At 59.8% G+C, this 10,724-nt stretch overlaps 4 protein-coding genes across 4 annotated transcripts; 3 read left to right on the top strand and 1 right to left on the bottom strand.

Annotated features, from left to right (window-relative positions):
- Positions 1-1,591: 1,591 nt before the first annotated feature.
- LTHEOB_12662 (Proteasome component pre2) lies at positions 1,592-2,607 on the top strand (the record flags this gene model as incomplete). Its single annotated transcript, XM_035509554.1, has 4 exons — positions 1,592-1,723; positions 1,783-2,004; positions 2,054-2,194; positions 2,251-2,607. 4 exons carry the CDS (start codon positions 1,592-1,594, stop codon positions 2,605-2,607), a joined length of 852 nt encoding a protein of 283 aa, XP_035364417.1.
- A 412-nt stretch (positions 2,608-3,019) lies between these two features.
- On the top strand, positions 3,020-4,850 carry LTHEOB_12661 (uncharacterized protein; the record flags this gene model as incomplete). The annotated part of the gene is made up of 2 exons (XM_035509553.1): positions 3,020-3,323; positions 3,373-4,850. The coding sequence occupies 2 exons, from the start codon at positions 3,020-3,022 to the stop codon at positions 4,848-4,850; spliced, it is 1,782 nt and encodes a 593-aa protein (XP_035364416.1).
- A 1,642-nt stretch (positions 4,851-6,492) lies between these two features.
- Positions 6,493-7,095, top strand: LTHEOB_12660 (uncharacterized protein; the record flags this gene model as incomplete). Its single annotated transcript, XM_035509552.1, has 1 exon — positions 6,493-7,095. One exon carries the CDS (start codon positions 6,493-6,495, stop codon positions 7,093-7,095), a length of 603 nt encoding a protein of 200 aa, XP_035364415.1.
- Positions 7,096-7,748: 653 nt separating this feature from the next.
- LTHEOB_12659 (uncharacterized protein) lies at positions 7,749-10,061 on the bottom strand (the record flags this gene model as incomplete). Its single annotated transcript, XM_035509550.1, has 1 exon — positions 7,749-10,061. One exon carries the CDS (start codon positions 10,059-10,061, stop codon positions 7,749-7,751), a length of 2,313 nt encoding a protein of 770 aa, XP_035364414.1.
- Positions 10,062-10,724: the final 663 nt, after the last annotated feature.

Here is a 10,724-nt window from a genome sequence, read left to right as displayed (position 1 = left end):
ACCTTGTCGGGGCTGCCGAGATCATGAAGTCGGTTCGCCTACCAGGCTGCCCTGCATTGCACAGCGCGGAGGTGGCTTGGTATGAATCTCCTTCGGGGGCTTCACTGGCGCAATTTTTGATGGCTTCCCATGTGGAACAAAGCTTTTCGTTGTCGCTTTCGCCTTGCGCGGAACTTCGAGGAAGAGTCATCTGGTGTCTGGTCGTGGTCGTGCATGAACGTTTGAAGTGAAGTGCTTGTGACGCCATGAGTGGTGCGCTGCGCTGCGCTGCAGCTCACCACGATGGCGTCGGTCTACCAAGTTGCCCGCAAGAGCTTCGTGTGTACGTGTTCGCTCGTGAAGCCACTGTCTCAATGCTCAGCGAGGTGCCCATCCCAGCGTCCGCCGCGATAGTACGCCCAAACCTTGACCTAACTTGACCCGAGCCATCGCAATAGGCGCCTGCCCGCTGCTCACCAGCGCAGCAGAATCCACAGCCACCCACAAGCTCCGCGAGCGTTCTGAAGGGCCGCGTTGGGGGAGGCAAACACATCGCCTTGGGCGGTGTTGTTGAACGCAGGAAGCCGCGACGCGACGCGACGCGTCGCGGCGGCTCACTTGGAAGAGATAATGACCTTGTCGCATCAAGAACCTTCGTAGATAGGTGAATAACGTACGTCTACGTCGAGAAATTTGCTTCAACCACGTCAGAAGAGAACGGCATCCTCAGCGGAGCCCAAATCTTCTGCAACATACTGCGTCTAAATCCTCTTCCATGACCAGCGCTGCTGACAATCCAAGTCTCGCCTGCTGCCCTCACTCCCAGACTGACCCGAAATTGAGAAAGACCGGCCTCTTCATTGCTGCCTTGCGGCGCTGGCTGTCTACATTGATCTTGGAATTCTGCCAGCAAGCGCGCGTTTCCGAAGTAGCATGTGTTGTCATAATTGAGCCTTTCATCTCAAACTAAAGGCAGGAGCTCATACTGCGAGGTGAAGTACGACCGGAGAACTTGTCAGGAAGCAGCCCGCCTTGGGATTCCCATCTGTTTTCCGGTCGAAGCCTATGCATGGCCGTTGCTTTCGGCGCAAGTGTCTTGTTCAATGCGTTTAAAATCTCCACGTTGCTTGATCTCGAACACGCATCATGGCTCTGCTTGCCCTCGAATATCGCCTACAGTTGCTTGATCTCGCGCGTGCTGTTCAGTGTATGGCCTTTTGACGCGTTGCTGTGCTCTGAATTGTCCGTCTCATGTGCCGTCCTATTGGATGAAGCAGGAAAGATATCTTTGGCTCAGGCAAGGACGAAGAAAATCGCTGAGACGATTATCCGACTCCATGGACGCAATGAATCAATTTCAGATTCATGTTTGACGTCTTGCATCGCACTTTGACAAAACGGTATTGACTATAGGTGGCGGCGAGACTTGGCGGTGCGGCTCTGTTGGCCGCCCGGTCAGCTTGACGCGCCTCGTTGCGTGCCTGGAGCCGAAGCTCTACCAAGACCCAAGCTCCAAACCACCGCAACCCTCCGACCCCATCAACCACCGCATCCGTATCTCGGCCGCCTCCTCTGCTTCCCTCACCCGTCCTGCCAGATCACACTCCGCACCATGGAATCGTTAGTGGCGCAGTACAGCCAGCCGGCGCACCAGACCGAAGGCTATGGTCATGACGAACAGCAGGAGCTCATGGAGGTCTCCCCGCCGCTGTCGTTGAAGTTCGCTCTTCCTCCCATCGCCGCCGTACGTCGAGCACTCCAGCTCCCGCCCGCAGCTTCTCGTGGTGCTAACAGCTCCGTCAGCCCGCATCATGGCTCCGCGCCATGACCGACGACCACTCCAACCCGAGCTGCCCCATCAAGCTGGCTCACGGTACCACGACGCTGGCATTCAGGTTCAAGGGCGGCATTATCGTTGCAACCGATTCGAGAGCGACGGCCGGCAACTGGATCGCCAGTCAAACGGTGAAGAAGGTCATTGAGATCAACAACTGCCTGCTGGGAACCATGGCCGGTGGCGCCGCTGTGAGCCGCACCATTCTCGCACAAGAAACACGCACGCTGACGCTATCAGGATTGTCAATACTGGCTCGCCTACCTCGGCATGCAGTGCCGTCTCCACGAACTCAGGCACAAGCGCCGCATCTCCGTCGCCGCCGCCTCCAAGATTCTCGCGAACCTGGTCTACTCCTACAAGGGAATGGGCCTGAGCATGGTAATAGCTGGATCTAAACACTGAAAGTGCAGCATATGCTGATATATTGGCCGTAGGGTACCATGTGTGCTGGCGTGACGCCGCAAGAAGGCCCGGCTCTCTACTACATCGACAGCGATGGCACCCGTCTCGCCGGAAACCTCTTCTGTGTCGGCTCCGGCCAGACGTTCGCGTACGGTGTCCTGGATGCGGAGTACAAGTACGATCTCTCGGATGAGGACGCGCTCGAGCTGGGTCGCCGCAGCATCCTGGCGGCCACGCACAGGGACGCATACTCGGGTGGTTTCATCAACCTCTACCACGTCAAGGAGGACGGCTGGGTCAAGCACGGCTTCAACGACACGAACCCCATCTTCTGGAAGACGAAGCTGGAGAAGGGCGAGTTCTCCAACGTCACGGCGGATTTGGAGTAGGCGACGTAATGACGGGGCTGGGGGAGCGGGGAGATCAGGACTGTACTTCGCTACGAGCACAGCTAGCATAGAGCTCAATTCACGAAGCCAGGACACGACGCGCATGAGTGACAGGTGATGGTGGTGCCGCGGCGTTTCGCATTGTGTTTGACGAGCGTCCAATAGCGAGGGCGGTGGAGATGGCTTTGAACAGCCCCTGTAGGGCAGCTCACGCGCATGCCGCGTGAAGGCCCGCCAGCCGCCGGCTCCGTCGATCCTCGTCACCGGCCATTTGCTCTTTGCTGTGCCCGCACCCGCCCACCACCGCACAACAAACTCCACTCACGCAACACCACGACCCTCGCGCCTGCAGTCACTACCAACCCCGTCCACGCCCGCGTCAGCATGCACACCTGATTAGCCCGCATGCGCCATGTCCTCCCCGCCTGCTCCCTCGACCACAACTCCGGCGCAACCAACCGCTAAGCACGGCGTGCGCCGCTCTTTCACCCTGCCCACGCGCCTCGCCGGCTCGAGTCCCGCGGCGCAATCGCCCGGCTCTGCCGACGGCGTCGAGATACTGTTCAATCACAGCTTCGCCAAAATCTTGCTGTTCACGACCGCCTCGTCGTTATCTCGGCCGTCGTCTAGCGCTAGCAATCGCACGGTGCTAGGGGACAATGGCCACGCCGACACGATCCCCTGGATCTCGCCAACGGAGAGCACCGTCGCTGCTGGTATGTGTGACGCAGTAGCTGCGTCTGCCCGCTGTTAACCATCGCACAGGCCCCATAAGAATCTACCGCGTCCCCGGATCCGTCGCATTCCTACACTCGGGCTCGTTGCTGCACGCCATCTTGCCCAAGTCGCAGTGTTGGTGCGTCGATGGCGTGTCCAAGTTTGCCATGCGCATACCCCGCCCCAATTCGTACTACCGCATCGAGCTTCCCGGCGAGGGGGCGGAGAACCTGGCCAAGGTGGAGGAATTCAAGGCCGTGATGGAGAAGGTCCTTTTGTACGAAAAGACCGTCTGTCCGTTTACGCGCGGCTTTCACGTCGAGATACCCGAGGTGCCGGCCACGCCGCCGCGTAAAAAGAGACCCGTGACACCCGGCAGGGCCAAGAAGTGGAAGCTGGACGGCATCTGGAAGCCCGAGGACGGACAGAGGCCGGTGAGCCAGGGAACCGAGAGATCTTTTACCTCGGAAACGAGCACCATTTCTGCATCATCCGGCCCCTACAGACGCAGTAGCGTCTTTTCGACGTCGTCGATTTCCAGCTCCATCGTTGAGGACGAGACTCCTTCCGAGGACGGCTCCTCGGAGAGCTCTGCCCAACGGCGGCCGCCCCTCAAAGCCAACACGAGGCCCGCCGAGGGCTCGAGGTCGGTGACGGCGCCGGTAGGGCTGAGGCTGAGGTCTGCGTCAAGTTCGATGCTCAGGTCGACGTCGAGTTCTTCGCTTGGCGTCTCGGCTGAAGAGTCGTCAGACGTCCATTCTGATGCCGCAAGCATCTCGTCGGCCGCAGACTCGACTGCGGACTCATTTTACTCGCTGAACAACGAATCGCATCTGCGACAGCAGCACTCTCGGCAGGCATCCATGTATTTTGACGCCGCATCGATGGGTCGAGAATCGCCACCTTCGCAGTCGGTAGACGGCGCGTCAGAATATAATACGGATTCCAGCCCTGGCAGGCGCCATAAGCGTGAGATCTCCGAGCTGACCATCACCGGTCGGACGCACCTGAGTGAAGATGAGCGGTCACCGTTCACGCCATCGCCTCGTGCCGACGAACGGCCAACTTCGGCGCCGCCGACGCCAACACTGACCAGCGATTCGGATTCGGCCGTCGATCTGAGCTATCCAGATATCGACCCCCCGCCGGAGAACATCAGGCTGCGGCGCCTGACGAGCACGTCGCATCTGCGAGCCTTCTCACCGATGCCCCATCCGGCCAATCTGTTCACTCCGCCGGCGCAGGCGCATCCCAAGAAGGAGTACAGAACGGCCATCATGCAGAAGACGATGGGCATGTTGATCGGGCCGCCTGCGCATCTGGTCGCGCTCATGCTCCGCATCGCGGCACGCATCGCGACCGGGGTGTTCACGCCGGATTCGTGGAGGCTGCGGCGGGGGAAGAAGATTCCGGGAGCATGGCAGTGGAGCGAAGACGAGGCGGACGAATGGGATGACGAGGACGATTACGGCATCCCTCTCGGGAACTACAGGAGGAGAGAGACGGACGCGTCGGATGTTGACTGAATTTCGTAAGTTTGTAACAAAGATACCCCCTCCTTGAACAGCACCTCGGCGTCAGGGCTGAATAAAGCTTTCCCACTTTCCTTTCGAGATGAAGGACGCGGCGTGGGGATTTTCACCTGAAGCGTCAAGCAGCGTCCCTTTTGGATAGCAGAATTTGGACTGCTCCTCGTTTGTTAGACCAACATGATTTCAGGCGTTACGGAGGGGTGGCAACGGGCTTGGCTAGAGATGAGCCCCCTTCAGAAAAGAGAAGGAGTAGAGGCAGTGGTAAGTGGTGCACAAGGAAAATAGGCTATTGGTTGTTTCGAGGGCAGCCTTTTCACTGAAGAGCAGAATAATATGAGCAAGTGACCACGAATCACCTCGATTTTGTGCAGATCGACAGAGGAGCCGCCCCCAAAAAGCCGTACCACCAAAAATGAACTGGATCAGGTCACACTTGATGAAGAGGGTTTTGCTACAGAAGCATTCGAAAGATAAGCAGCCGTAAGCCGTGCATATGTATTGTCGGGGGTGATTGGCAGCGGCTACCACGTGCTCCTGGTGCCGAATGCGAGTGTTCCGAGACGGGTGCTAATCCTCCGCCCGCAGCCGTGGTTCCCACACCCACAGCTGCGAGTCATCAGGCTGAATAACGAGTCTTCTGCCTTGGTGCCTCGGTACGCGGTCGGCAGGGGTCATGATGATGATGATGGCTGCGGGCTTGTGTTACATTCTGCACTTCACATCCGGCGGGGAGCCGTGGGGATCATGGGATGGTGTTCATGAAAGGCTGAAGGGCTGAAGGAGCTGAGTGACTTGCGGCGAAGAGTGCGGCGTCGAAGATGGTGTGCGGCGGTGAGGTGCGCAGCAGAGGGCAGCCCAAGTCGAGGCAAGGCCAGACGAGAGGCGGAGCACCCCTGCGTACCTGTCATCAGGACGGCAAAGTCCAGGTACGGCGGTGGAGAAAAGAAGGGTTCAGAAGTGGATACGGGAGCGGGAAGACGAAGACGTATCGGGTCGAGTTCATCTGCAGCGCCGCATGACCAGCAGAAGCAGATGTCGGGCGGCTGCAGAGCTTATTTGCTCCTCCCGCTTCCCTGCAGCAACCGCCCGCGCTAGTAGTAGTGGCCGCGGCAACGCGTCGCTAGCGCGCACCTGACGGCCAGGACTTGTACCCCGACGTCACCAACCCTCGCCGCGACACTTCGCACCACGACGGCCCAGAAGCCCACTGACATCAGCTTACCGAGCCCTGCGGCCTCGCTGCTCCACCGCAGCATATCGCTCATCTTATCGCCTACTCACGCGCCCCAGGGCTCTCTGTTTCGCGTCGTCTTGCCCGAGTGGCTGGGTGGCAGGCCCACGCCCAACCTCTCGAGCAACCTTCGGCCTCCCAAATCCAGTCTTGTGCCACTCCAGCCCTGCCTGAAAAAGCCCAGCCTAGAGCGCTGCCCTCTGAGATCACGGCCCAAGAATGTGGTGGCAGGCCGTCTATATAGCTCCAAGCCCACCTCTACCCGCCACCCCTCCCCTTGATTCACCTTTCCCACCTTGATTTCCGAGGCTGATTGTCCGTGCTCGTGTCCACCGTGCGCCGTGTGTTCCCTTCAGCTTCTCGAGACCATCGCCTCTTTCCCGTCCGGGTACATGCTTGTTCACCATGGAATGCCGCTCACCCTCCCCGCCTCTTCACTTCCCGGACATTCGTTCCACCCCTTCGCCCCTCCGCCGCCGCCTTCCGCGCCCGTTGCCCGAACCTCCAGGTAGACTCCCCAAGGTTGGCACCTGGGCTTCCTCTCCATCGTCGTCGGTGGCCTCGTCCCGGTCGTGTAGCGCCTGCAGCGACGGGTCCGAGAGCGTGCTCGCCATCATCCATGAGATCGACGATGCCCTCTACTACACCAACAGCACCTCCTCCCGCCGACAACAAAAGTCTCCCCGATTCTCGGCAGTGCCAGACTACTACCGCCCCGCTCCGCCCACCGTGTTCCCCTTGTCGCCGCCACGGCAGCGGCGAGGGTCGACGGCATCGTCGGCGTCGATTTCCTCTTCCTCATCATCATCCTACTCTTCGTCATCGCCGCCAACCCCCGGGCGGATGCTCCGCCGCCAGTTTTCTCCCCGTAACGAGAGCTTGCGGGAGATCCGCGCGCGCGACTCGGAGATCTGTCTGCAGCGCGTGTACGAGCGCGAGGTGATGATGTACCTCGACGGCAGCATTTTCTCCGTGAGGCCCTTCCAGGACGGATGGGGGACTCCTTGAAATGCGAGCGTAAGCGAGTACCTACTTGCTCATAGTTTTGCGGGTGAGTGAGCCCTCCCGGCGGTGAAGCTTGCCGGCGTACAGCGAATAACGGACTAACTGAATTGGCAGCAAGGAGGAAAAAATGGTGGAAAGTCTGCAGGGAGGACCCTGGAAGGCTTTTTGCGCGTGGCTTTTCAGGCCGCAAAAATGATACCCCCATGGGCAGCTGACGAAGGCCCAATCGAGTTGTAATGGAATTTGACGAAAGGGGGCTTGTGCAGTGAGGGGGCCCGGAATTAGAAGCAGGACTTCACGGAAAGTACAATTCTCCAAACCGAACGGGAAGTCATGTAAAGCTGTAGCAAGGGAGTTGAAGATTTGACGATAAAATAGCCTAGTCCGGACATTACGATGGTAACGACGTCACGAAGCGACGAGCCAAAAGAATAACGAATATACCATGTTCTTCTGTACAAGTAACTAAGCCTACATTTACTAAAAATCCAAACTGTGCCGCCCAAGGTATTGCCACAAGACTCTTTCGCAACTCAAACAAAACGCCTCCGTTGTCGGATTCTCCTCGCGGAGCAGTCATCTAATTCATACCGTCATCTCTCGTGTCACCTAATTATTAGCATCGTCATTCGTCCAAGTTGCTCCCCTTTTTCGTCCTACAACATAGCTTCGGATAGCACCGTCCAGTCCACTCCTCCATCGCTCCGATTCTCCTGACCAGACCCCGGTCTCGCCCACTCCTCTCTCCCCGTCTCGCCTGCAGCGGCGACACCGCCACCGGCACCAATATCCTTCCTCCACCGGATCTCGGCCAACAGCTCGTCCCTCAGCTCGGTAAAGGCCCTGAAGACGGCCCTCGCCGTCTCGTCCTTAGCCAGCCCCTCGCCGACCTCGCCCTCGCCCTCACCATCACCCTCACAGCGGTGCTTCAAGCCGTCCTCATGCCAGCGCCTCAGCTCCCTGCGCACCTCCCTGACGAGCACCCTGAGCGACACGTCGCTGCCGACCTTGGCGTCGACGGGCACGCCGCGCAAACCGATGCCGTAGTCGGGCACGAGCACGTCAGCGGCGGGCGTGAAGCCGTCAGCAGCCGCGGCGTCGTCGAGCACGACGGGGCGGCACGCGACGCCGCGCGCGACGAGGAAGAAGTGCACGGCGTTGTACTGCACGACGGCGTCGTGGTTGCCGTTGTTGCTGGCGGCACCCAGGATCGCCTCGACCCGCTCCATCATGCCCTTGGGCAGCAGCGAGCGCAGGTGGCTCATGTCGACCAGCTCGCCCGCCGTGTGGTTCGGCGCCGGGTACGGGATGCTGGCCGACCGCGGCGCCAGCGACGACCACCGCGCGTTGTAGGCGGCGAGCGACGGCTTGAGGTCGGCTGGGGACCACGTTCGCACGTGGCCGCGCGCGGTTGCCGGCGTGGGGTTGGGCGCGGGTGCGGTCTGGGGGTTGGAGGGGGCAGGAAGGGGAGGGGAGGATGAGGAGGATGTGCTCGTGGTGGCGGTCGCGATGCTGTCGGCGTCCGAGGGGTAGGATGCCGACGAGTGGCGCGACGTGTCGCTGCCGTTGACGGACCACCAGGACGCGCTGCGGTAGTCGTGCTGCTGCTGCTGCTTCTCCTTGGCCGGTTTCTGGCGATGGTCCCGGCGCCAGCTGTCGTCAGGGACCACTTTGCCCCGCGGCTTGCTTCTGCTCCGCCTCACCGATCGTCTTTTCCGGACGTTGGCTTCGTCGTGGACAGTAGTACCAGTGGCAGGGCCCGACGAAGTAGCGGGCTCCGAGGCTGCGAACGGAGCGGGGGAAGCAGTAGGAGCCGGGGGAGTGGTGGGAGCCGGGTCAGCGAAAGGAGCAGCAGTAGCGAAAGTACTGATAGGAGGAGTCGCTGGAGGAGTCGTAGTAGGAGCAGGGGTCGCAATAGGAGCAGGAGCAGAGGTGGTGGTAGTAGGGGTAGCAGCAGAGACCGGAGCAGCAGCATCAGTAGAAGTCGTGGTAGTGGTGGTTGTGGTGGTCGTGGTAGTGGTCGTCCATGTCTGCTGCTGCGCTTTCAACAGCTCCTGGAACTGTCGCCTTTCCCTCTCGAACACCTCGCGGTCGTGACGGAGGCGCTTCTGGCCCAGCTTGAGCGCGTCTTCGCGGACCTTGAGGTCTCGCTCTCTGCGCTGGACCTCTCTCCACGCTGCTGCCAGAGCCGTGGCCTCATCGAGAAGTGCCGTGGACTTCGCCGGCAAAGAACCATCCTCCTTTCCTGCAGAGTCCTTCGTGGCGGTAGCATCCGTGTGCTCTGCTTCCACGGTCATATCTGCAGAAGGCTCAGCCACTGAAGCTCCAGTGGCGCTGTCGGCGGCGGCAGCAGTGGCCGTGGCTCGTGGCGCTTTGGGGAGACGATACGACACCGAGTACCGTGGACGCAATGCTCCTGCTCCTCTCAACGATCCCAGGTTGCCACTGTTCCTGCCAATGGGAGAGGGACCGTTCGAAGCCTGCGTCGACGTCTGATCCGGCGAAGATGAAGACACCGCTCTCAAGTACGCAGCCGACACCTTTCGCGGAAATGCCGACGATTGCTCTTTCCTGGACGATGGGGACCCAGAGGGAGGAACCGTAGAAGTTTCCGGGCCCGGCTGAGGAGTGACTGTGGCCATGGATGCTGGAGTCGACCGGGGTTTCATGCGCACCGATACCCTGGTGGTGCTGCGGGTGAGTGGCCGGCCGTCGATGGACTTGCGCCGCCCCTTGGATGGACTGCGCCGACTGTAACTTTTGGACGGAGGTGCAGTTGCCGCACAAGAGGTGGTATCTGGTATGCTGTTGCACGGCTTCTGCGTTGATGGCCGCAGCCGGATCACGCTAATCTCGTCATCTGCAAATTTCTGACAGGCGGATGACAGGTCCGCAGAGTTGGGCTCATCTTGCTCCGGTATAGTGTCCGTGCTGGCGGTGAACGGCGGTTGGGTAGCGTCTGGATCCATGTTGGCCAGGAGATGAGTCGTCGAAAGGCCGTATCCTGGACATAAAAATGTGGTAGATGGCATTCAGATGGTCGGGCTTCACTCCAGAAAGACCGATTGTGACTTGAGAGTCCGTTAGTAAAGATGATATATTAATGCTGACGATGGCGGACCAAGTCTTGCTTAAATGCACTCTTCCCGAGTCTGGGAAAGACACCACGCTCCTCCTCGAACTGGCGAGGCAGGTACAGTACATATAAGAATCGTGATCAGAAAATACACCGCCGAGCTTGAAGCGGTTGCTCCAGTGCACCATTCGCGAAGGATTTCACAATCGCAATTTCCGGAACGGGTATTGGGCATTACCACTTACTCAAGGATTGTATGTTGTTTGCCGGCGCTCGTGCGGCGTGCCACAACCGAAGTGCTAGCGCACCATCCGTTACCCGATGAGGTGTGACGCAATGGGATAAAGTAGAGGGCGACGGGCGCGGCGCGGCAAGGAAAACGGACGGAGAACGGCGGGGAAAGCCGGACGGTTCATTTGGCGGTGGTGTTGAGACTGGGCAGTTGATGGTTCCCTGCTGACCTTGGTGCGAAACCAGATCTCTCGGCGGGATTGCCGTGGGTCCGGGGCTACGACGTCTGAGCGCTGCTGCTGGGCACCGACAAACAAGGCGACGA

This window comes from Lasiodiplodia theobromae, assembly GCF_012971845.1.
Source record: "Lasiodiplodia theobromae strain AM2As chromosome Unknown scaffold_69, whole genome shotgun sequence".
In the NCBI taxonomy this organism is placed as follows: domain Eukaryota; kingdom Fungi; phylum Ascomycota; class Dothideomycetes; order Botryosphaeriales; family Botryosphaeriaceae; genus Lasiodiplodia; species Lasiodiplodia theobromae.
The sequence above is the reverse complement of the archived record's forward strand: the minus strand, read 5'-3'. Positions and strand labels throughout refer to the sequence as shown.